The sequence below is a fragment of the Labrus mixtus genome, chromosome 23, assembly GCF_963584025.1.
Source record: "Labrus mixtus chromosome 23, fLabMix1.1, whole genome shotgun sequence".
NCBI lineage: Eukaryota > Metazoa > Chordata > Actinopteri > Labriformes > Labridae > Labrus > Labrus mixtus.
Genome location: NC_083634.1, coordinates 19,826,566 through 19,853,138, shown reverse-complemented (window position 1 = coordinate 19,853,138; position 26,573 = coordinate 19,826,566). Strand labels below are relative to the sequence as shown.

Here is a 26,573-nt window from a genome sequence, read left to right as displayed (position 1 = left end):
CGCCGGATAATCCTCATTACAGCGGTCGTGGGTTTGAAACCTCGGTCCTTTGCCGCATGTCACCCTTGACTCCTCGTCAGATGGGTGGTTAGGATTGGCATGGGCCCCCCACTTGAAATCTGATTGGCCACCCTAAAATCCAAATCGATGATTGGCAGTTTGTCTTATCAGAGGCGGGACTTAAGTACAAATCAGCTGTGGTACCTTCAGTTTAATACTCCAACACTCCCTAACTTAAGGACTTTATTGACAATACATTTATTTTTGCAAGTTTGCAATGAACTTGATCTGGCATCTCTGGGAGGCAGGTTCCCTCGCCCGGCCACAAGGGTTTTCATAACTCGCCCCTGACTCCCCTCGCTCCCCTCACCCCGCCGCCGCAAGAAATGCAATTTTCTAAGGACTTCAAATCGCAACTCTGGTAAGGGATGAGGAAAGGAGGGATGCAGGTAAAGGAGGAGGGAATGAGGGATGAAGGTAAGGGAGGGATGAAGGTAAGGATGGAGGGAAGGAGGTAAGGGAGGAGGGAAGGAGGGATGAAGGTAAGGGAGGAGGGAAGGAGGGATGAAGGTAAGGGTGGAGGGATGAAGGTAAGGGTGGAGGGAAGGAGGGATGAAGGTAAGGATGGAGGGATGAAGGTGAGGGATGAAGGTAAGGATGGAGGGATGAAGGTAACGAAGGAGGGAAGGAGGGATGAAGGTAAGGATGGAGGGATGAAGGTAAGGATGGAGGGATGAAGGTAAGGGAGGAGGGAAGGAGGGATGAAGGTAAGGATGGAGGGATGAAGTTAAGGGAGGAGGGAAGGAGGGATGAAGGTAAGGATGGAGGGATGAAGGTAAGGATGGAGAGATGAAGGTAAGGATGGAGGGATGAAGGTAAGGATGGAGGGATGAAGGTGAGGGATGAAGGTAAGGATGGAGGGATGAAGGTAACGAAGGAGGGAAGGAGGGATGAAGGTAAGGATGGAGGGATGAAGGTAAGGATGGAGGGATGAAGGTAAGGGAGGAGGGAAGGAGGGATGAAGGTAAGGATGGAGGGATGAAGTTAAGGGAGGAGGGAAGGAGGGATGAAGGTAAGGATGGAGGGATGAAGGTAAGGATGGAGAGATGAAGGTAAGGATGGAGGGATGAAGGTAAGGATGGAGGGATGAAGGTGAGGGATGAAGGTAAGGATGGAGGGATGAAGGTAACGAAGGAGGGAAGGAGGGATGAAGGTAAGGATGGAGGGATGAAGGTAAGGATGGAGGGATGAAGGTAAGGATGGAGGGATGAAGGTAAGGGAGGAGGGAAGGAGGGATGAAGGTAAGGATGGAGGGATGAAGTTAAGGGAGGAGGGAAGGAGGGATGAAGGTAAGGATGGAGGGATGAAGGTAAGGATGAAGGGATGAAGGTAAGGATGGAGAGATGAAGGTAAGGATGGAGGGATGAAGGTAAGGATGGAGGGATGAAGGTAAGGATGAAGGGATGAAGGTAAGGGTGGAGGGAAGGAGGGATGAAGGTAAGGATGGAGGGATGAAGGTAAGGATGAAGGGATGAAGGTAAGGATGGAGGGATGAAGGTAAGGATGGAGGGATGAAGGTAAGGATGGAGGGATGAAGGTAAGGATGAAGGGATGAAGGTAAGGGTGGAGGGAAGGAGGGATGAAGGTAAGGATGGAGGGATGAAGGTAAGGATGGAGGGATGAAGGTAAGGATGGAGGGAAGGAGGTAAGGATGGAGGGATGAAGGTAAGGATGGAGGGATGAAGGTAAGGATGGAGGGATGAAGGTAAGGATGGAGGGAAGGAGGTAAGGATGGAGGGATGAAGGTAAGGATGGAGGGATGAAGGTAAGGATGGAGGGATGAAGGTAAGGATGGAGGGAAGGAGGTAAGGATGGAGGGATGAAGGTAAGGATGGAGGGATGAAGGTAAGGATGAAGGGATGAAGGTAAGGGTGGAGGGAAGGAGGGATGAAGGTAAGGATGGAGGGATGAAGGTAAGGATGGAGGGATGAAGGTAAGGATGGAGGGAAGGAGGTAAGGATGGAGGGATGAAGGTAAGGATGGAGGGATGAAGGTAAGGATGGAGGGATGAAGGTAAGGATGGAGGGATGAAGGTAAGGATGGAGGGATGAAGGTAAGGATGGAGGGAAGGAGGTAAGGATGGAGGGATGAAGGTAAGGATGGAGGGATGAAGGTAGGTCGTGTTACCTGTCTGGTTGATGTCGATCGCCCCGTGTGGAGGTCCAGGTCCAGGTACTCCACCTGTTTGTTGCCTCTGGCTCGCCATAGCAACGGGCTGCTGGCTCCTCCCTCTGACACCCGGTGCAGCATGAGCCTCAGAGACTACACACGAGACAAAAAGAAATACAATGAGGCGGGGGAAGACGTCAAGACGGTACGGAAATCCAGAGAAGACGATGATGAAGGGAGAGTTCTTTTTACCGGCTCCCCGGTGCTGAAGCTGAGGCCGGAGGACGTCGTCATGGCAACGTAGCTGTCGTCCGGGTCGTCAGAGTCGGAGGAGGGGGAGGAGCTTTGAGCAGAGTTTGGTCTGACTGACTGCCGAGTGGATGGACTGACACACACACACACACACACACACACACACACACACACACACACACACACACACACACACACACACACACATTTTGCTCGTCAATTAATTGATAAACAGTCACTAGAAACTGAACTGTGTGGATGGTAAATTAGTATTTAGAGTCATTTACATGTTAAGACTTTAAAGAAATCAATCAATTCATGGTTTGTTTTCAATGCTATAAATGTCAATTCCTCATCAGAGAAATTCTTTATTTATTCCATTTGATATTATCCACCATTGTCTTTACAATCAGTGGATATTAACAGGAAATGGACGCTTGTTTTTTCCCGTTTTGAGTCCAAACTTCTCGTACTTAATCAGTTTGTTTAAAGATGTCACTTTTTCATTCTGCGTTTATCTCTTAGTTTTTGTTCGTCTTCTTCCTTGTTCTGACTTTTCCATCTTCAACCTTAACGTCTCCACTCTGACTTTGATTGCAGCCTGCAGTGTTCCTGCAGCACCGCAGGGGGGCAGCAGAGTGCAGCTCAGCTCACCTGTTCACACGTCAGGCCTCTCTCCCTCTGAGTGTGTACTGACATTAAATATTGAACCTGTCAGGTGCTTTTCTGTTGACGCAGCAAATTAAACATCGAGGCCCCTTCTCCTTAAACACACATAAACACACACACACTTACTCTCGTGTGAAGGTGCGAGTGACAGGCGAGCGGACAGGGGGCGGGACTTCCTGCCAGTCTTGCTGCACTGCAGAGAAGTCCAGAGGAGCAGGTTTCACTGTGAATAAAAGAGAGAGAGAGGGGGGAGGGGAGGGGGGGCTTTTTAAAATAACATGTATGAAGTAAAACAAACAAAAAGATATCAATGAGGGCGTTTATGTTTGGAAATCAAAAGTCTCTGTAAACAAAGCAGCAGTTATTCAAGCCAAACAGCCTCCTTACTTTATGAATATTTGAGTGTTTCTATACGCTCCGGCTCTACACATGGTGTGTGTGTGTGTTGGAGTGTGTGTGTGGCTGTCATGACTTGGTGCTGCAGCCTTGTTGAGCAAAGTGGAAGCAGGTAAATAATTAAAACTGGAATCAGGCCAAAGGGACGAGAGATGACTAACAGTGAGAGACGCAATGTGGAGGAGAAAGTGAGAGAAGCGACCGGGGCGACGGGGGGGTTAAGAAACAATCGACTCTTTCAGGTAGTGTTGTAGTCAAGACCTGAGACCAGAGTGCTCAGAGACAGAGTCAAGACAAAAGGCCGGGCAGTTTGTGTTCGTACCTCTTGTCTTGGTTTTTGGCTCTCCAGCGGTCTGACTGTCCGACCTCTCTGCAGGCTGACCGACAGAAACTCCTGCAGAGACGCAAAACATGAGACATCAGAAAACGTCCACCAGGAACAAATCCACAACTACCTGTCCGCACGGCTCCTCCTCCTCCTCACCTCTGTGTTGTGGTTTCAGGTTGCGGTGAATCGGGGGAGGCACGGCTTTGACCTCCACTCCGCCCGCGGTGTTTATGGTGTTCCTCCGGAGCGGCGGGGTGAGGGGAGCGAGGGGCGAGTTACGAAAACCCATGTGGATGGGCGGGGGGACCTGCCTCCCCAGAGACGCCGGGTCACCTACGGCAGGTGTGGGATGAACGGGGAGGGAGGGCGTGACGGGGGTCATGGGGACGTAGTTGGTGTCCTGGAGCTGGTGGGAGGAGTCAGAGGGGTGAGGAGGAAGCATCCTGAAAGAAGAGAAGAAGAAGAAGAAGAATGCAATGAAATGAAGACTTTGTATTTCTCATTCATCCCTCTCTCGCACGCTCACTGTCATTGACCAATCAGGTGTCTAATCAGCTGGCCTCATCTAACCAATAGCATGACGTCTCTCCCTCATTGTCAGCCTATCATTGTTCTCTCTTTAAATATGATCCTGACATTTCCACGATATCTGTTGCAGATATAGTGGTGCATTATTTTAAAAGGACAACACAAAATGATGCTTCTCAACACCCCTGAGTCATGAAAAAGGAATTTATATTTTGCTTCTCTTACTGATTTACAGTCTGGACTCAAATTCAAATAAAATCTGAATTTGAACATTTGAACATATCATGGCAAGATTCAAGTGACTTACCGTGGTGCAACAGGAGGCTCAGTAGTGGCAGCGCTCATGGGAACATAGTTTTCATCCACATCGTCGTCCTCAGAGCAAACGCTACCCAGAGGTACCATACCTTTATTCAACTGAGAGGAGGAGAGGGGCTTACATGTTGTAATAAATCACAGATAGTTAACACATTTGAACACTTCAATGCATTGGATTTTGTTTTCTTAAAGTTTGAACTCACAAAGTAATTGTTGAAGCTCTCACTGAACTCAAACATGCTCGCTCTGTCGGACAGCGAGCGAGGGATGTAGAAAGAGTCGCAGCCTGGAAAACAGAGAATATCGAACATCACTGTGGAAATTCAGAATAAAGGACCAGCTTCCTTTACTCTGTACAAAAAACAAACAGACATTAAAAAGCCAGGCTAGCCCCAGTGGTTCCTTTATGCTAAGCTACGCTAACAACTAACTGCAGCTTCACATTCAGTCTTCAGGCATGAAAATTATGACATATTCTCTCATCTAGCAACCAATAAAGAAATCAGTTTCAGGGTACTTTTCTAAATAGTAAAACTAGTCCTTTAAATGTTGCATAATTCTGCATTAATCAGAATATTAAAGGAGCAATATGTAACCCTGACACCTAGTGTTAAAAATGGGTACTGCAGTCCAAATTTAAAGGATCATTCAAAAGAAATAAAACATTTGCACACAAAGCATCTTTCCTGATCACGTGTGGATATAGAAACGTTTGTCGGAATGATAAGACTTAACCAGTCGTGTCTCTGTTGGGCTAAAACATCAAAGAACGTGTTGTTTTCACACGATGTTCATTTCTGCTACAAGCAGAGATTTGTCTGAAGAAACTCTTTGTGTACTCGTGGGGCAAAGTTCTCGTCTTTGAATAAAACCTAAGCCGAGCAAATTGTGACGCAAACAAGCATGCAACGTCTGAGCTGTAAGAAATAATCCCACCAACCACCAACAGTCCTGCCAGGACCGCACAACAAAACAAGCCGTTTTATAGCCACAGTGCTGTGTGATCTCTCCTGACGTACGAGGCTTTCAACTCTCTGCCGGATGATGCAGTTTGCTGTAGAGGTTTCACAGCCTTTGTAAATTCTACAATTCTACAATTCACTCAGCAGACTCTTTTATCCAAAGCGACGTACATCAGAGAGTAAGAACAACACAAGCAAGGATCTAGAAAAAAGGGAACAATGTGAGTAAGAGCAAACGATCAGCTTTGAGTCTGATTGGACACACAGGTGCTGACAGGAAGTGACCAGAGGCAAAGCACAACATTGAGGGCAGTTCTTGAGAGCTCTAATCAGTATAGAAACCATCTTATAAGTCGTCGTTATCAAACAAAAACCATCGTCATTACCATCATCATCATCAATAATATGGAGACCATCATCATTAAGTTAGTAGGTATTCATGAAAGAGCTGGGTCTTTAGCTTTTTCTTAAAGGTGCATAAATATATAATGAAGTAAGAATAAATTAAATCTATTTATGACTTAGTTAATTAGTTTATTTTTTAAATATTTATTTCGGGGCCTTTATCAGATAAACAGGACAGTGGTTAGAGTCAGAAATCGGGGAAAGTGAAAGAATGGGAAATGACATGCCGGAAAGGAGCCACAGGTCGGACTTGAAACCATCCCGCCTGCTTTGAGGACTTCAGCCTCTGTACATGGGGTGTGTGAAGTGACCACACGGCCACCAGCGCCCCCTCGATTCCATTTAATTTGACATATTTAGAAGAAAGAAACATTAAGGCTACATAACAGGTTTGGCAAAAGGCTTGGTCAACTCTGTCAGACTGAAGTCAGGACAGACAGTTGTCTTCTTACCCATCTTTGTGTGTCCTGACGTGGCCACAGAGTCCACAAATCCATCCCTCCTCTCTTGCTCTGAGATAGACCTGGGGAGCGTTCCTACAGCCGAGCTCTCTCCCTGGGCAGCAATGCTCGGAGGCTTTGGCGGCCGTGGAGGAGGAGTCGGGGTGGAGGTGTGGAGCTCTGCCTGGGTAAGGGAGTCCACACTGGGGGTAGAGGATGGGCGGCGAGAGAAGCGTGGTAGCGGTGTGGATGCTGGACGGGGGATCTGGTAACCACTGGTGCTGGAGTGTGAATGTGGATGCATGGTGGAGTTTAAATCATCACAGAGAGGTATAGCTACGGGTCGCAGGTGGATATCCAGGGAGTGTTTCCTGGGATGAGGTGACGGGTGACAGCGAAGTCTTTCGGCTCGTTTCTGGTCCAAACTCAGGCTGTTATCCATCGACTGGCTGAAAGGACCAGTCATAGTGGAGGCTTTCCAAGGAGCAGTCCTACAGCCGGAGGAGGACGAGGAGGAAGAAGAAGGGAGCGGGACTCCGTTAGGATGAAGGGAAGGAGAGGATGAAGAGGAAGAGGAGGACGAGGTTGCAGAGGCCGGAGGGTAGAGGTTGTCGTTGTAGTCGGTTTCAAGAGAGGTGGAGGAGCCTAACGGAGGCCTGGAAGCAGATACCAAAATGAGTTAGTTAAATAAGAACAGATGAAAATGTAAACCTGATCTTTGATCACTTTGTAAAACCACGGACCTTCACGGACATGAACACAGATAAAAACTCACAAATAAAGTCCAAAAATCTTAGGTCGAAAAGTGGATGTGGATATGATCAACCGATCAACAACTGTATCTCATACACTAACAACATGACCTTTCCTGTTGCCACTAGGGGTCGCTGTGACTGTCATAAACTATTTCCATATGGATGTGTTCAGGCCTGGACTGTTATCTTACATGTAAGGTGGGGCCAGATTGGAGCGTGTACAGCAGAGGTATGCCACTTCCTATTTCATGCCGAAATTTTAAGGATTCGCCGTGGACACACCCACCCTACACCCACAGCTTCACCCACACCATTTGAGTGTTGGACCTGAGATTCATAACTTTTTATTTGGTCATGCTTCTTCTAGCTTTACACTAAATTTGATATGGATTGGGTAAACGCCCTAGGAGGAGATAATCCAAGTAAGACCCTTGGAAATGGTCAAAATCACTATTTTTTTTTACCAATTTATTAAAAAGGACAGATTTCCTGTTGGAGTTAGTGCACGGCCACAGGAGGATTTTTGGAAGATCTCTGCATGCTACATCTACCTACCAAATGTCATGGACCTAGAACAAAGGGAAAGGACAGTTCACACCAAATGCAATAAAATCATAATAATCTTTCCACAAAAATCTTTGTGACAAACATTTCTCTGAGGGTTTGTAAAGTGGAGCCTTGTAGACACGTGTGGGTGTGATCCAGATGAGGATAAACCTCTAATCCTTAGTTCTTGGATTCAACAAGTCTGAACCTGTAAATCTGACTGAGAGTCTTGTTGATTTAGCTTGAGATGGTTTTCTTTAGACTGGACCAAAGTCGAATTTGTATATTTATGCATATTTGATGTATTTTTTATCTGATGGAGGCCAATGATTCAAAATTCACAGGACTAAAAAACTGTTTTTCTGATTTGTAATTCTACTTTATTTTATCAGTGTGTAATTTTTTCTATTCCTTGTTTAAACAGCTGTTCTAGTAGACACTGGAAGCAGAAATAAAATGCCCTTCAAACTTCATTTGGCACTTCAGTGGCTCAGTTGGTAGAGTCCGTCATCTCAGGGGTTTGATCCCTTAAACATCCCATCATGAATTCCTGTTTCATGTAACATGCCGTTTGTGTGTATGTGCTTTTACCTGATATGACTCTGGCAGTGTGATAACCACAGGTAGTCGTCTTCCGTATTGCCATCAGAATTGCGCACTCTCACCGGATTGTAGGGGGGTGGGACTGACCCTGTAGCCATGGCGATACTTGTTGGACCACTGGTGGACGAAGTGGTAGTAACAGAGGTTCTGTCCGGAACTGCAGGAGAAAAAAAAAAACAAGCAACAGACTGAGAGGTCAAATAACAAAGATGACCTGTCTCCATGCAGGAGTGAAAGGGTTTCTGAGTCACGGACACACAATCCTCAGAACATTTCAGTCCATCTTTTATTTCTACATGTTCTCTCTCCTCCCACTCGTTTTCACACTGACTCAGCCTCGTCCCACACATCTATCCAATTCAAATGCAAAACAAGAAAGGTGTGAGAAATAAACTTGATGCTCTCTCTCCCTCTGCCCTGCCTCACCGTCATCGGTCGGGTTGAAGCCGCAGAGCAGGCAGATGGAGGACACCCAGCGGTTCATGTCCTCTTCAGACTCAGCCACAAGGTACCAGGTCCTCTCCTCCGTCCTCAGGTCGAAAACAAAGCTGCTCTCCAGCTCCTTCTTGGTGAACGACAGGCCAGCATCCACCTGACGTGGAAGGGAAAAAGAGGCAGACAGAAATCGGCTGTTGGAGCATTTCTGAAACCTGAATATACAACCATAATAATGTTTTTGCACATGATACGGAGCAGCTTCAGCAGTCCTTCAAACATAGCGCAGGGACTTTTATCCCCCTGATTACCTGTTCACACAGGTTTAGGTTGATTGTCCTGATTGGTCGGCGGGACTGCTGGTTCTTGTAGTACTGCAGGACGTCTGGCTCCCCGCTGAGTCGACCGCTCCGCAACACGAACCAACGCCTCTTCCATGCCTAAAGAGAGCGAGAGAGACTTATTACTATCATCATATGATAATATATGCATAAAACAATCAGTATGAATATCTAAAAATCTTTTAAAAACGATGAACTAAATAAACCATCAAACTTTATATACCCTTTAAAACTCTGTAAGAGCCCTCAGTCTTACTCTGTGTGTTTCTCTTCCATGTCACAAGTTTTACACTCCAGTGCACATGAATGTTAACTAAACACACACACAAACCCCACACGCACAGAGTGAATTGCTCAACGCCTGACACTTCTCTCAGGTTTTTATGGGTAGGGTCCATCTCCCATGAGCCATCCACGGGACGGGATGGGATGACACCTCATATTTCTTACATGACTCACTATTACGTGACTCATTATGCTTATTCAAAGGTGTGAAGCAGAGCACCATGAATGATTTCAATAAAAACCAAAAACAAAGGCAGGTGCACAAATGCACCAGAGGATTTGAGATTAAATCCAATAAAATTAGTATGAATTCAGTCTGCACGTGTCTGTAAGTGTGCGAACAAGTTTCCAAGAGTGCTAAAAAAACAAATCCATCCCATGTGATTCCCTGTTTCATTGTGTTTCTTAACAAAACCAACGTGACTCCGAAAGCATGCCTGTGTGTGTGTGTGTGTGTGTGTGTGTGTGTGTGTGTGTGTGTGTGTGTGTGTGTTTGATCAAAGTACACAGCAATTAAATACTGTCAAGAATGCCCCCCCCCCCCCCCCCCCTCCATCTCTATCCAAACACTGACCGGAAGAGGAAATAGCTGAACGGGAAATGCCCGTAAGAGATCACAATAGATGTGTTTTCAGTCCGTCCTCTCTTGCTGTGTGTTCGAGGTGGCAGCAACTTTTGCAAAGGTATTTTTCTTGCACATCTTATTAAAAGCACAGGACTTATTAGGTTGAGAAATTTTGTAAATCCATCACCAAGTTTGTGTGGGAGCTAGCTTCAAACTTGAGTAGCCGTGAAACTTCAATTAAAAGCACGTCCCAATTCAAGGCCTTGTTCCTTTTACTAACCTGGTGTTGATGCACAAATAAAGGCAGCTCTCAATAAGAAAAGCATTTAGTGAGGACAATAGGACAATAACTAACTAAGCTGACACTCAACGGACTGCAGGAGGGAGCAGCAGTGTACTTTTTTGCTCAACAGTTTAAACCTACACTGGGCTAGTGCGATATCAAAAATCCCAAAGTGTTTGATGTGGTTTTTACAAAAGCCTTATTTATTTATTTTTAAAAAAAAATTTCAGTAAGTTTAGAAAAAGTTTCACTTGGAAGATAGAATCATTAGCTAGTTACTTTACAGTGACCCCTCACAGTTAGCTAGTTATGTAATATCTGGCAGTGAGCCAAATTTGTTAGCTACGTGCAGTAAAGCTTACTCAGCAAATGTCAGTTAAAGAGGAGGAGCTAGCCAGTTGAGTTATAACCACAGCACATGGGAGTTCGCTCGTCTAAATCAACTAGCTAGCTTAGTTAGGTTGATATCATCTGGAAGTGAAATAGTTGAGCTAGTATAAAAGTTACCCATTGCCCAGTTTGTAATAGTTGTAACCTACAGTTGGCTTATTCAGTTTGTAAGTTCATTAAGTTGTTGAGGAACTTAACCTGATGCATAATGTAACCGTTTTGAGCAACCGTAAACTACTTTGGGTCAACTCCTCTTGTTTTATATCATTAAAATTACTTGACTAACTTGACCTGTTAGATGATAGTTCAGTTAGGCTGTAGAAGTCAAAAGGCTTGGTGAGTGATGTAGCAGAATCTCAGTGGAAGAAGTGCGGATGTCTTTTTGTCAATACACGCATTTTATTTCAATTTTTAAGCAATCTTCTACTGCATCTAAATAACAGAAACTCTTTATTTTTTCAGTTAATTTGCTGTTTTTCTACTCTTATCATAGAAGCCTACACTGAGTGTTTAGAAGAAATTGATCTGTCATGTATTTATCTTTAACTTATTCTTGTTTGATTAGTGGATCATTTTTCATTTAACTCAACCTGCACAACATTCTTTTATCACTTCATTTTTATTCACATTAAGCCGCCTTAAATTAAGCAACTAACTAATATGTATTGCCCCTTAAAACTTTCCCAAACCCCTTCTCTTCGAATTGTTTCTTATTTCACCTACTTTCACTTTGTTTCCTTCTTTGACCTCTGACCTTGACAGGAAGTGGCCACAATGGGTCTAAAATAATACTTACTACATCCTGTCCTGTACCAAAATTAACACCAGAAATGAACAATAAACCTCCCACTACTCAGTTCCTCATTTACAACATTATTCCTCTTCTTAACCAGCACACTCAGTTCTCAGAAATGCAGACATGTATCCTTGAAGCACTTTCAGATTGATGGCAGAGACTGGAAACGCTGACAAGTCTACAATTTAGCTGTATCTTTTTACTTACTACGAACTCCTCAAGATGAAACTGATCAAAACATGCATCGATGTTTTCAGTTGTATTAAAGACCACACTAACCGAGACCAAGACATCCCTGAGACCAGAGTGCTCCGAGACCGAGACAAGTCCAAGACATTTAGGGATCGCGTTAGAGTCAAGTCCAAGACCATAGATATCACTGAAAAATCATCAACTTGTGTGCAGCAGTTATTTGTCCTTTTAGAAAGAAGAGTGTTCCTTCTAATCTAAGCCGTTCAGTGGTGGTCTTGACTTCAAACCCGGAGTCTGAGACCAAGCTCGAAACCAAGACAAGACCCAGTAAAAAATGCTTTTCGATTCCAAGACGAGACAAGAGACCTTCAAAAGGTGCCCTGGAGACCAAGACTGATTTTGAGTACTACAATACTACCTATACTATACCTATAATACCTTGTGGACAGTCTAACAGACGTTCCATTGGAAGATGGTGGTTAATCACTACATTGATTTCTTTGTGGACTTATGACCCTCCTTCTGGTCTCACATGTTAACTGCTGAGATGGGGGAACATGGCAGCATTGATACAGTCTCTCTTACCTATACCATGCAGCTTTTGTTGCACTGTGATTAACCTTTGTTTTGCGTGATGTTTGTTTATTGCACTCAGGGAGTACCCAGTGCATTACTCTCCTTGGTACTGTTCCAGTCATGGGTGTGTAAGTGTGTTTCTAAATCTTCTGGGACGCCCCCCTCCTACAACTGGGCCCAGCTGAGAGTGATTAGATTATTACATAACACACACTCGGCTTTCCACAGAACAGGGAGTGTATGATGAGGTACACGCCGATACTTTAACACGAGGCCTGAGCGTAGACTCGGTCTGCTGCAGACACATGGTGCCCCGTGTGAGTGTGTGTTGACAGTAGACACACAGCTGGGAAGACGGTGTGTGTGTGTGTGTACACAGTAGGTTGTATATACCATCATGGCTGAATGTATACACAGTCTTAACAATGGGCTCTGTTTTTAAACCCTGTTATTTATCTTATCCTCTCATCTCTCCATTCTGTTGAATCCTTTTTCTTTCTCAACCTTTGAGCCCAGCTCTTCTTTTGTGTTGTTGCGCTCCAACCTGCTCAGGAGGCCCTCTCTCGACATCATTTGTAACTAGGGAAAAAACTTTAAAATAATAATGCAAATTGTCTTTGCAGTTTGTTGGATCCTCTGAAGTCTGCCGGGATGACTTGTATATGTCTGCTAATCGGGGTTGTTGGCTATAAGTAACTTTTATTTACCTGATTTTAAGAGGTTTTTTTTGCCATTTTTCAACCTGAAAAATTTCTATGTGCCCTAAAGTCAGGCAGAAAACCACAACAGCTCATCTCTTAGTTGACTCCTCTTTTGCCCTTGGCTTTCCACAAACACATACAGTCGACACACACACACACACACACACACACACACACACACACACACACACACACACTGAAAACATATACAGGAAAGCGAAAAGGGAGCCGGAAGAATGACTTAATTAACTCATGAAATAGAGTCGCGGAGGTATATTAAAAAAAACAGAGCCAAGTTTTCTTTGTAAAGGAAAACAGATTAGGAGAAAGTATGGAGAGGAGAGATGAGTTTAGCCCAACTCACTGCCAAGGCATGCCAGATATGCAGTGTATGTGTGTGTGTGTCTGTGTGTGTGTGTGTGTGTGTGTGTGTGTGTGTGTGTGTGTGCTAACTGGAAAGCATGCTGTGCTGTTATTTGAGAAACAGCCTTGTGCTTGTTTGAATTTCTACTTTGGTGTAAGACAAGTTTTAATACAATTGCTTGCGTTCCTTGTATAGTCAGGATTGGAACCTCAGGCTATTCAGGTGTCTCACACAAATAAGGTAAATTAGCAGACACCTGTCTTGTGCTGAATGTTTTATTACTTTATGATCATGACTCTGCAACAAACAATGACTGTGTGTAAACAGTGATGATACCAAAAGCTAATGTGTGGGCTTAATTAAGACATGTTTGTGCCCTGCATGCCAACATCTAGACAACAGCCGCTAGTGACGTGTGCTCGAGCCAGGCACAGGCACCATGAACGTCATAATACTCAGGCAACGTGCAAGAATTTTGGAATTTGATTTAGCTTTTAGGTCTCAACAAATTATAAAGCTCAAATGGAAAATAAAGTACTCACATAACGCCGTAGTTTCTTCTCTGGTGGAGATTTTCGCAGCCAGCCTTCACACACCACTTCATCTGCTCCGCTCATCTTGAAAGCCAACAAAACAGGTTCCAACACAGTTAGTGGTAAATTATCTGTTTTCCCAATCTGTTAATCGGGAATCCAGTCTGGTGTCAATGCTGACAGACTTAAAGTTAGTCTGTTAGGTTTCCCAGCTGTCAATCAGACAATTTGTTCAGTTAATAGTTTGGGAAGCAAATCTGTTATGGATCTGTCACCAATGCTTCCAAACCTCCAAACAATCCAATAATCTTTAAATCAAACCAGTGTATCGACCCAACTTCCAATCAATAAATGAAGATTTAAAGTCTTTGAAAAAGGCTTCCGGTCAGTCGAACCTTAAGGTGAACCGATTCTATTATGAATTAACCCAGCTCTGTTGGTTGTTCATCTACGTCTCCAGTAGTTTCCTGCAGATACTCTGTCCACGACTGAGTCACACCTCCTTCTGAGAGGGTATCTACTTCCCAGCAGACTCCCTCTTCCCACATTCCCTCCCACTTTCTCCCTCTGAACGTGCAAATACAATGCCTCGGCTTGGACATTCCTTCACTCCTCTCCTCCCACTTTTCCGTCCTCCCTCCTCTCCTCACTCCTCCCCCTTCTTGTGCTCTTGCTCAGTAAAACAGGAAACCCCCCCCCCCCCCCCCCCCGTTGATATGTGTGTACGCCAGCGTGAGAAAGAGAGTTTTCTCATTCTCAGAAAATGTTTGATGTTTCCTTCAAAAATTAAAAAAACTCCTCTTGATGTCATCTTGCTGGTGACATTTATTAAGAATTGATGGTGAAATTACCATATTGATATTCGCACAATGTACTTCAAAAATAATTGATTTAAGGTGAAATAGTGTCTGTGGTAATTACCCAACAGCCAAATATACGTAAAAAGCAAAAAAATGCACTTTAAGTGATACAGTGCTTAATGGTCTTTAAGCACTATTTTGGTTATTTGCCGGTCATTTTCAATAACCCGTCAAGCTCAAGGATCCATAGCTCTGTTAGTCTTGTGTCACTCTGCACATCATTTGTTACCTGTTCTTTAATTTTGATTTTTCTTGTCTGTTTCTTTGAAATGCTTTGTTGTCATCTCCACTGATCACTTTGGATCAACTGTGCTATCTAAATAAGGTTGAGTTGAGTTTTAGCAGGATCAAAGTTTTTTATTTGCCATTAAAATAATCTCTATTTTTCCAACCATGACACCCTTATGTCATCTCTGGGAACTCTATCTCAGCTTTTGGAACATTACTTAGAGCAATATCATTGGTACAAGGCGGTTTTGCTCAAAAATCAATCTTTACTTCCTTAAATTGGATTTCCCATCATAACTCTACCAATGGATGAATTATGATGAATTCTGAAACCCAAATTGGAGGCATTAATATTAACCTTCTTCCAGGACAGGTATCTCCCATTCAAGACCTATGGGAGCTGCTCATTTAGCTGCATCCATCTACAGATTTGTAATAAAGGCTGACATCTAGTGGCCTTTTTGTAGTACTTCCAGTTTTAAAAAGCAGCTGGCTTTATTCCCATGAGTAAAAAAAAATGAAACAATGTTTGATCAAATCCTAAGACATGGAGGGTAAAGTGTAAAAAATAAACATCACACAATATGCGATTTTTAGCATCAAAACTTAATATCAAGATGCTTTTAAAGACTTATTTATGATATGAATGGCTCTGTTATTTTAAAGACCAATACCTGAATAATTCTTATTATTAATCAGCATGCTAACATTTGAATAAATAATACATTTCAAGCTGGCTAGATCACTTATTTGATTTGAATATGTATCAGCCAGTGCTTACATAAAAGTATATTTACATGATATAATGTTTGGTCCCTCTGGAAAAGAATTTGCCTACAGAAATTGACTGTAAAGTTTGGATGTCCCGAGCAGAGACCCAAACGCACACTGATGTTCTGAGATTCTGTGTTCGGCTCTGAGGCGACTCTCGCTTCTCAACACAGTCGAAGGAAGGTTTTAAATACGACTAATAAGGTGAGCAGTCTTTTACGATAACCTGACTCATTTTCAGTTTTTCACGTTTAAAGCGATGAGTAATGATTAATTTTTAGAGATACACCGATTGCAATTTCTTCTTCCTGATTCCAATTTCCTAATTTTACCTGGTCTGACATAGCGCTGGGCGATGTATCGGGTTTTGACATATTTTCATACAAGATATAGGGTAAGATGATTTTGTTAATATCGATATAGTTAAAATAACGTTACACACGTCTTCTGTAGAGCTGCCAGTTCAACTACTGTCTGTCCCTCTTCACCCTCTCCGAGCCAAACTTAAAAGAACAAATGAATAACAAAACACACTGTGTTTATTTTGTTTTGTTAGAAAAGGACCGTTTTTAAATCGATTTTGTTGTATTTAAGGAAAGTTTTCATGTTATATGTGTGGGGAATGACATGCAGGAAAGGAGTCACAGGCCGGACTCGAACACAGATTCAGCCTCTGTACCTAGGCCATCTGCGTCCAAAACTTTTAAATAACGCCCTCATACACCGAGGTTTCACTAACCTGTTAAGTAAATTCTAATTGTAATCTCGACGGCATTGCTAATAAAAAAAAGTAAAATTGTAAAAAAAAAAAAAAAAGTAAAATTGTAAAAAAAAAATGTAAAATTGTAAAAAAAAATTGTAAAATTGTAAAAAAAAATTGTACAATTGTAAAAAATAAAATGATAATAAGGGGAACCTCCCTTGGAGAATAAGTAAAGGTTGAAAATGAATTCAAGTGAAGGCTTTAATAATTCTCATTATTAAATATGTCATATGTTCTCTCCTTCCTCTTGCCCATGGATATGTCGGTCAACTCCTCCTCGTTGAATAATGCCTCTCTTCTATTTTCCGCCTTTAACTTCGCACTCGAATGCTACAACACCAAGACGGGCACCGTCATCCTCACCACCTTCACCATCACCAGCTACTTCCTTGTCGTCCCTCTCTGCGTCTTCGTCCTCTACCTCGGACACCAACGATCGAAACTACAAGGCTGAAAGACGAGCCGCTCGGACTTTCTTACCCAACACATGGTCGCCGTGGAGCTTCTAAGTGTCATTGGTACTACGATGGTGTGTTGTGGTATCTATGCCGACCTCCCGCACATGATGATAATCGGTCTATACCTTTTTATCCTCAACATGTCAGCCCAGATGTTCTTTCACATCCTGACTTGCTTGGAGCACTACTTGGCTGTTGTTCAGCCCATAACCTACCTCAGCCTTAACAAGGCCAAGGGGACAAGATCCAGAAATATCACTGTTTCCTGCGTCTGGCTGCTCAACTTTCTGCTGGCTTGTGTTTTGGTAGTGGCAGGTCAGGTGGCCATTTCCATCGTCTCCTTTTGTATCACAACCTTGTTCTTAATTCTAATCTCTTTCTGCAGCCTTTCTGTTCTCCACGTTCTTACTCGTTCAGGGCCAGGGGCCGGGGGCAGAGACAGACAGCGAGTGGACCCGTCAAAGATGAGGGCTTTTTACACCATCACGGCCATACTGGGAGTGCTGCTGATCAGATTTGGGGGGAATATGTTTTCCACTGTTCTGTTTTTCTCTATGAAGAGTGGAGAGAGAGGAGTGTGTGGTTGTCGGCACTCTGGTTTTATCTGCCCAGCAGTCTGGTGTTACCTCTGCTCTTTCTACAGAGAGCGGGAAAACTACCTGCAGCCACATGTCCCATGTGTCCTTAGGCAAGACACTTAACCCCAAGTTGCTCCCTCTGCTTTGTCTGCAGTGTATGAATGGATGAGTTAATACTGATGGACTCTTTACTCAGCAGCCTCTACTATCAGTGTGTGAATGTGTAGGTGTGACCTGCGGTGTAAAAGAGCTTTGAATAGTCAGAAGACTAGAAAAACACTAAACGAGCTCAAGTCCATTAAGTGATATGATCCACTTTTGGTAACAAATCAAGTAAGACTTTAAAGATGAAGTCACGATCTTAATACTTAAATCTGAAGTGTATGTAGTTATTTGTCAGACAGTCTAACGACCAAACCAAACGATCTTTTAATCTTATTTGGGTTGTTGGATTGTAACTTGGAAAACTTGTTTTTTTTTAAAAGTTATCTTTTGGAAAGTTGTGTTTTAATTTTCTAGTATTTTCTATATTTTTTTGCTTTGGTGTTGATGTGCTTCAGTGTTTATATTTTTGTCCTCTGACCTGTGTTCTCTGTAAAGCATTTTGCCTTCGAGTAAATCCATTATAACTAATCGGTCATGCCTACTGTCCTACCATACTTACATTTGAATAAGAAACTACAAAACAGCTTTGACTTCAGCATCTTTCTTCATTTGAATACACACCACGTCATGCACAGAGGAAATGAATGGACAGATGAAATGAGCAACATTTGCACACACATGAAGTTGTCTGAATGAAACAGTGAATTTGTTTATCAGGCAGATGTTTGTATTTGTTACTTAGTTTCTCCCCCCTGGTTCGTCACACATAAAGGAGAATGCAAAGAGACAATTTGCCTTCAGAAATGAACCGTACAAAATGGAGCAACACAAGCCCATGTTTTAGTACGCTGTGTGTTTGGATCAGTCTTCAGTTGTGAGTCAACTCTGAATCTGAAGAAACACAACTGGAAAAAGGTAAGGAGTGAATTTTTATAACCTTTTAAAAAAAAACAACTACATTTCCTCCTAAAAGTTGTCTGTGTTCTGAACTGGTTGAGCGTCAGGACCCACCAACGACTCCTTTGTGAATAATCGCAACCCACATTTCTTAATTTTCAATCAATCAGATTTATTTTAAGAAAAACTGTGCAGTTTGGACCTCAGATGGTACAAAGCGCGATTGAATTAAACTAAATTTGTTAAAAAAACCAAAAACTCTTCATAGACTTTTAGACAGCCTTTTCTTCCAGGCACACATTGAAAACGGGTCCCGACCCACCAGTTGAGAACCACTGCCTTAGAACAATAATGTTATCACGTTATACTGCAGTGTTTGATTATCTAAACTAACAGCATAGCTACCAACCTGAGAAGTCCTAACCTACATGTACATCAATCAATAGCACAACAGACAAACAGTTTTTCCCAGTCTGTTTTACACTTCAGCTTCTTATTCAGTATTTCCTGTATTTGAAAAACATTATGGATTTGCTTGCCTCAAAAACTCGGAGTGAAGTTATCCGATGTTATAATTAAGGTTGTTAAAATACCATCTGATCATGTGGGGAACTTTATTTGTCTGCAAGTCTGAGACCATAAAGTGATCAAATGTAATTATGGACATATTTCTGGTTTTCATGATTTCATGGAAGATTTCTTCATGTTTCCAATTAATTGATGTGTGAAAATTTACCTGAGGGCCCCACTGATGGATGATGGGGGCCACAGACCGCCAGTTGCCCACCCCTGTTGTAGAAGCACTATTTAAATATAATCCAATTTGGAACCGGTTCAGTCTTGGTTTGGCACCACCTTGTGGCCTTAAAGATGATTACACATGACTGAGTGCCGTGTGCAACAAATTATTTGTATTTTATTTTATGGAGTGTTGAGGATATACTGTTGGATCATTATTATTATTATTTTTAAATATATGAGAGATTCAAACCAAGGCTTCAATCTCATGAGGAAACACAAAGTGTACATTTATTATTTGTTGACATATTAAAGCCTGACATAAATGATATGCTAAGCAGTGTATATAAAAATTAATCATGTTTGTGTAACGGCGCTTCTTGGATGATGTTGATTATCCTCAGTTGTCTTGCCGTTAACTGTAACACTAAACATACTTAATTAAATATATATATTCAGGTGTGGGTAATTAAAAGCACGGGGACAACTTCTGCTGTGCGTCTCATACGTTTAATGTCCGTCTGTAACAGAGCATGACATATCCAACAACAACAACAACAACAACAACAACAGCGACACCTTACTTGTCTTAAAGCAATATCACTCCTCCAACCGTAACCATGGGTAACCTTAAAGGCACAGCGCATCGTATCAAACAGATACTCTTGTAAAGTACAAATTGTAAATATGAATGAAATTAGCATTATATGAAATAATGTATATTATCTCAACCTGAGAAAAATAAAGATCTATAAAATAAAACGTTCTCCATCTTACACTAGAATACGCTAAGAGACAGTATCCAAATACAAACGTAAATAAATCCAAGGGATGTTATTATTGCTGTTGATGCAGAATGGGTCTGTATGGTACCTTTTGCCCGTCAGCAAACAGGAAGTTTTTTTTTGGCTCCATCCTCTTACAATGCTACTTATACGATGGATTAAATTTAAACATTTGCGCTCAACGTTTTCCTTTTTTCTCTCCTCTTGCAGATGTCAGAACATTATTTCTCTCCGTCCAACGGCTCCCTTCTCCATCCAAACCCTTTGTCATTTTGGATGTGTATCATCTCCAGACCGGAATCCGTTATCTTTACGGCATATTTCATCACAAACAGTGCCCTCCTCCTCCCCCTCTGCATCCTCATCCTCTGCCTGGGTTTCCAAAGGTGTCGGCCACAACTCTCCTCCTCTTCAACGTTTTCAAGTCCCTCGGACATCTTCATCTTCCACGTGGTCACCATGGAGCTGATCAGTGTGTTGGGGTGCGTCCTCACCTGTTGTGGCATCTATTGCTTCCATACCGGTCTGTTACTGGTGGGTGTCTGTGTCTGGACGATCACCTTCTATGGAGAGGTGTTCTTTCACGTCCTGACCTGTGTGAAACACTACCTGGCTGTCGTTCATCCCGTCGCCTATCTGAGCCTGAGGAGCGGGGAAGGGGTCAGAAAGCGAAACATCTGCATCGGGTGTGTTTGGCTTCTTTCCTTTGGAGGAGCGAGTTTGGTAACTTTAAACGATGTGGCCTTAATCTTGTATTTCTGCCTCTTGAGTTTCTCTTTGATCGCCGTCTCCTTCTGCAGCGTCGCCGTTCTGTGCGTTCTGACTCGTGCAGGGCCCGGGGAACGGGGAGGTGACCGAGAGCGAGTCGACAAATCAAAGCAGAGGGCTTTCCACACCGTGGTAGCCGTACTCTTATTGCTGTCTTTCAAGGCTCTGTGTAGTCTAATCCTGGCCAGTCTGTCTGTACAGAGTGTAAAAAAGTGCATGTTTATGGCGAGTGGATTCTGGCTTAATCTCCCCTCTAGTCTGCTGTTACCTTTGATGTTTCTGCACAAAGCAAGGGTATGAGCATGTTGTAGAATAGAATAGTGAATATAATAATAAAATATTCAGACAACATCGTAGCTACATTTACATAAAAGCCGTTCACATATAGACCCCATAAAAAGATCTAGATAATTGCAGGACGATTCTTCTGACCTGGCTGTTCACTATCTCTACTATCTACAATTCTACAGTTCACTTAGCAGACTCTTTTATCCAAAGAGACGTACATCAGAGAGTAAGAACAACACAAGCAAGGATCTAGAAAAAAGGGAACAATGTCAGTAAGTCAAGTCAAGTCAACTTTATTTATATAGCACATTTATAACAGCCGAGGCGGACCAAAGTGCTGTACAGTAAATCAGGCAAAATACATTACATCATAAAGACACGTAAAAGCAAAGTAATTAAAACACAAAACAATAGTAAAAGTTCTAATAGACACTGCTGCTGGGATAAAACACTCAACTAGAGATAAAAGCCAAGGAAAAGAAATGGGTTTTTAAAAATGACTTAAACTGTTCAGTTGTGGCAGCAGATCTTATTTTAAATGGTCTATTATTTATTATTATATCTATTCCAAAGTAAGAGCAAACGATCAGCTTTGAGTCTGATTGGACACACAGGTGCTGACAGGAAGTGACCAGAGGCAAAGCACAACATTGAGGGCAGTTCTTGAGAGCTCTAATCAGTATAGAAACCATCTTATAAGTCGTCGTTATCAAACAAAAACCATCGTCATTACCATCATCATCATCAATAATATGGAGACCATCATCATTAAGTTAGTAGGTATTCATGAAAGAGCTGGGTCTTTAGCTTTTTCTTAAAGGTGCAGAGGGACTCTGCAGATCACATGGAGTTTGGAAGTTCATTCCACCACCGGGGGGCGACAGAGGAGAAAGTCACACATATACAAGTCACTGTGGTGAGAATCAAGTGAGTCACAAGTCAAGTCATGAAATTCTGAGAAAGTTTTTTGACATTTAAATCAGTTAAGACAGCGGTCATCATGAAGTTGTTTCTCTTAATATTAGCTGAATTACGTGGTACACCTGGTATCCTTCTGTTTCTTGTACTACAATTTCCGAGATTAAAATAATACAAGACAATTTATTCCGACTTTGTCTTGTCATTTTCTGACTTTAAATGCAAAAATCAGTCTTTCTCTTTACCTGCATATCACATGCATTATTCAAACTGTAAATCTGTAAACAAACATAGAAAAAACTACATTTTCATGAAACTAAAATCTGACGTTGCATTACTTGCTCATGTTTGTATAAGCTGTTTGAATGAATGCAACGTTAAATGGAATCCGCTGCCACCCCGTTGAAGATTGATGGATGGATCGATGGAAAAGCAAAACATTTGCAAACACATGTTTGGATAACACAGTCAAGTAGGAAACAAATGAGGTACTTATTCAAATCCACTTAGAACACCTGTGAACACGGACGGTCATGTTAATGAATATTTGATCCAAAAAACTAAATCATTCTCCTGAGGAAAGATTCTGGTGAAGAAGAAGATACACACATGCACAAACAGGATCCTATGGACGTGCACTAATGGAGGGATGTCAGAGTGATGGGGGGGTTCCCACAGCGAGCGCTCCTGAGCTGATTGGTGGGGGGGGGGGGGTCGGTGCCTTGCTCAAGGGCATCTCTGCAGTGATCAGGAAGTGAACTTGCACCTCTCCAGCTACCAGACAAATCAGCAGATTTGGGCCTGCACCAGGACTTAAACTGGTGACCCTCCAATTCCCAACTCCAGTCCCTACAGACTGAGATGCTGCCCTGAAGATTCCTAAATTCCAAAAGCACCATATATACGTTAAATCTGGAGACAAGTGCAGAAGAAGAAATCTGCATTTTGTTTTTCCATCGGTGTCGCTACAAAGACACGAGTTATGTAACTCAGTCTGCAGGAAACAGACCCTAACCCTTATTCACACTGAATGATCGTGTCATGATTTGGTTTTGTGTTTGAGTTTTATCCCAGTGTTGGTTGTTTCCCTTGTGTGTTAATGTCTCCTAGTTTTGTCTTCAGTGTTTTCTGTTTTATTTTGTCATTTATTATCCTCGTGTGTCTCTGTGTTCTCGTGTGTTTTGTTAGACTCTTGAGTTCTGTGTGTCTTTAGTGTTTCATGATTTGTTTTGTATTGTCCTCAGTGTTTCTGCTCTTGTGTTTCTCCCTGCCTTGATTGCCCTGATTGTCTTCACCTGTGTCATTAGTCTCACCTGTGTCTGATTACCCCATGTCTATTTAGTCTCAATGTTTCTTCCCTTCTGAGTCAGTTCATTGTATGTGTCTGTCGGTTGTCGTATGTCAGTTTACCCGTGGCTCCTTGTTTTCTCCTGTTTAGATTTTTGGAAGTAAGTCTTTGTTTGCCTTTTTGTTTAATTAAATATGTTTGTCAACTCTGCATTTGGGTCCTCCTCTTCTCGATGGTGACAGATCGTTCAGAGCAGGGAGGACTCAGACGACATTAACCCAATTACCCAAACTCACAACATAAATGCCACTGGAAAAATATATCATTTATTATCTAAGCTGTCAATGGCACATTTTTGTTTAGTCAAATAAAGGATATTTGAATTTCACCCGAAGGAGAGGTGATTTTGAGGCACATCAGTCCACAGAGGCGAGAGATCAGAAACAGATGTATTCATAAGGTTGGTATTCATACTTTATATTCATTATGATCTTTTCAAATTGACCGGAGCAGCGTTACTACCTACACAGGTCATTCTGTACTAGAAGTAAGTCACTCTCATAGACTCTGCAGAAACTTAAGAAGTGACTCCATGAACTTCAGTGTATTGTTGTGTTTTTTGTATCACAAAGTCTTGGGGTAAACAGAAAATAACTCAAGTCTTCTGCGGTTCCAGAAAGAAGTTGCAGATTCTAAGATTCTGCTTTTGTTCTCATCGGGGTTAGTCGGGTTCAGTTAAGTTCTAGAAATTCTCAGCAGAACAAATGAGTCTTAACTCAGGAGTGTGGACTTTAAAGCAGTTGATATTTAATCAATCAATCTATATTTCTATAGCACATTTAAAACAACCTTGATTGACCAAAGTGCTGTACAAGCGTAAAAATAACATATAGAATGAAACACAATAAATAGGAGCGTGAATAAAATTTCAAAATGTCAAGCTCAAATTGTATCAAAAAGCCAGAGCAAAAATTTAAAGTTGTCAATGGACTGAGCAGTTCTTATATTAACAGGTAGACTGTTCCACAGAATAAAAGTAATAAGTAACAGTAATAAAAAACAGTAAAGAAATACATGTTTTGTTCTTAGGTTGCATGATTATAGTTTTAGGATCTTGAGTCCTAGATAAATATTATTCACTGCTGCACATTATGAACATTCAAAAGCAGCAATCTCTGTTTTTTCCCCTTTTGACGCAGAAGGGTTTTTGTGATTTTTGTAGCGGACTCTTGCACAGATTCACACAGCTAACTTTCCGATAGTTTTGAGTAGTGTTGTAGGACTCGAATTTGGTCTTGGTCTTGGACCACTTTTTGAAGGTCGAGCTAGTCTCGGAATCGGAATCATTTTTACTCAGTGTTGTCTCGGTCTCAGACTGGACGGACTGTCCGGATTTTATATCAATCAAGACCACCACTGACAGGCTATTTTTTTCCATGTCATTACTCTGATTAGAAGCCGCTATTTAAAAGAACAAATAACTTTAATTCGGTGTTGCAGTTTAAGTGAATGATGATGATTTTTTATGGTCTTGGTCTTGACTCGTTCTTGGAGCACTCTGGTCTCGGGTATGTCTTGCGGCTCGGGTAGTGTCGTCTTGACTACAACACTAGTTTTGAATGAAAGTTAGTATTAATTGAAAGGGATTTTTTAAGGTAAGCAAGAAAGTGAACCACCTTCCAAGAAGATTCTCCCTCTGAACGTAACTAAAAAATATCAAATTGCAAGATTTTTTTTCTAGGATTTATAGACATGACATAAATGTTACACATACATTGGCTTCAAATTAGTTTCATGTCTTCTTCTCTTCCAGATATGTCAAGTAACTGTTCTTCCTCCTCCAATGACTCTATCCCCGACTTTTCTTTTGAACGTTGCCTGATCTCCACACCGGGCTCTGAAATCTTCATCGCATTCTACTTCACATGTCTCCTCATCCTCCTCCCTCTCTGTATCCTCATCCTCTATCTGGGCCTCCAACAATGGCGGCAACAGCGCTCCACCTCCAGAGGCGCAACGATGAGTCACTCGGACAGCTTCACCTACCAGGTGGTCATCATGGAGCTGATATTTTTCATAGGGGCTACCATCTCCTGTTGGGGAGTCTTTCGTAAAAATGTCCACATAATATCGTCGGGGAGCTATTTGATTGTTTTCAATTGGTATGGAGAGACTTTCTTTCACATCTTGACCTGTGTGGAGCGCTACCTGGCTGTCATTTATCCCGTTATCTACATGAGCCTGAGGAACGAGAGGGGAATCAGAATCAGAAACATCTGCATTGGATCTGTTTGGCTTCTTTCCATTGGAGCAACAAGTCTGATGGTTAAAGGAGATGTTTCCTTAAAACTGGATCTCTACATATTGAGTTTGTCCATGATCATCATCTCCTTTTGCAGCCTTTGTGTTCTCTGCATTCTGATTCGTCCAGGGCCGGGGGAGCAGGGTGGGGAGAGGAAGAAGGTTGACCACTCAAAGCGGAGGGCTTTATACACCATCATGGTCATACTGGGGGTGCTGTTGTTGAGGATTAGTTGGAATCTGGTTTGGCTTGTTTTAAATTACACAGATCAAATTCAAGAGTGTGTGGCGACGACTTCTGAAGAATGGTTTAGTTTTCCTAGCAGGCTGGTGGCACCTCTGCTATATCTGCTGAGAGCAGGACCATTTAAAAAAACAAGCGCAAAATGAGGATAAGAAATATACACAATGTAAATTAAATGAGTTCAAAGCTGCATATACAAAGTGCCCTACCTGATGCAAACTGTCAAAGGCTTTATATGTGATTTTTTGATCCAGCAGATGTCGCCCTTGAGCATCAGCATGAAACCAAAACAACTGGCGCTGCATTGTTGTGTTAGCATGCTAATGCTAGCGATCTTTATTATGCTCGTATCTTCACACTGCATGTAAATTTACCTGAAATGAGCGTGATCTAGAAACACAGTTAAGCAGTGAGTACAGTATGTTATTCTTCTTTTCTCTAGTCCCTCAATTAAACAACTTTTATACACGAGGGGAGGAGTCAGCCGGCCGTCCAGATAGGACTCTGAAAACATCACAGACAGTGGGACTCGGGTGTTACACCCATTGTAGACAGTCATGACTCACAGAGTTATCTTCAGAGGAGATACTTGATTTATATTACATTTGAGTGTAAAAAATAGCATATTAAGCCTTTAACTAAAGTTATCTCCAATTTAAATTTGGACCTCACCTGAACCAGCCCATAATCATTATTCAAATGATTACATTTGTTGACTTTGTTTGAGCACAGTAAATACGACACTGCAGAG

At 42.3% G+C, this 26,573-nt stretch overlaps 1 protein-coding gene across 2 annotated transcripts in view; it reads right to left on the bottom strand.

Annotated features, from left to right (window-relative positions):
• The window catches only part of LOC132958329 (GRB2-associated-binding protein 1-like), a 16,064-nt gene extending 1,682 nt beyond the window's left edge, over positions 1–14,382 (bottom strand). Inside the window, exons 1-12 of one of the 2 annotated variants that reach the window (XR_009666749.1) lie at positions 13,842–14,382; positions 9,118–9,246; positions 8,798–8,963; positions 8,360–8,528; positions 6,480–7,123; positions 4,864–4,946; positions 4,650–4,759; positions 3,971–4,257; positions 3,809–3,880; positions 3,217–3,313; positions 2,422–2,554; positions 2,188–2,322 (exon numbers count right to left, since the gene is read on the bottom strand). Coding sequence is in view for 1 of the 2 variants with exons in the window: in XM_061031078.1 (XP_060887061.1) it covers positions 2,188–2,322; positions 2,422–2,554; positions 3,217–3,313; positions 3,809–3,880; positions 3,971–4,257; positions 4,650–4,759; positions 4,864–4,946; positions 6,480–7,123; positions 8,360–8,528; positions 8,798–8,963; positions 9,118–9,246; positions 13,842–13,916 (2,100 nt within the window). In the remaining variant the exon portion in view is untranslated. The remainder of the gene's footprint in view (positions 1–2,187; positions 2,323–2,421; positions 2,555–3,216; positions 3,314–3,808; positions 3,881–3,970; positions 4,258–4,649; positions 4,760–4,863; positions 4,947–6,479; positions 7,124–8,359; positions 8,529–8,797; positions 8,964–9,117; positions 9,247–13,841) is intronic. The other variant, XM_061031078.1, reaches the window with a different exon arrangement.
• Positions 14,383–26,573: the final 12,191 nt, after the last annotated feature.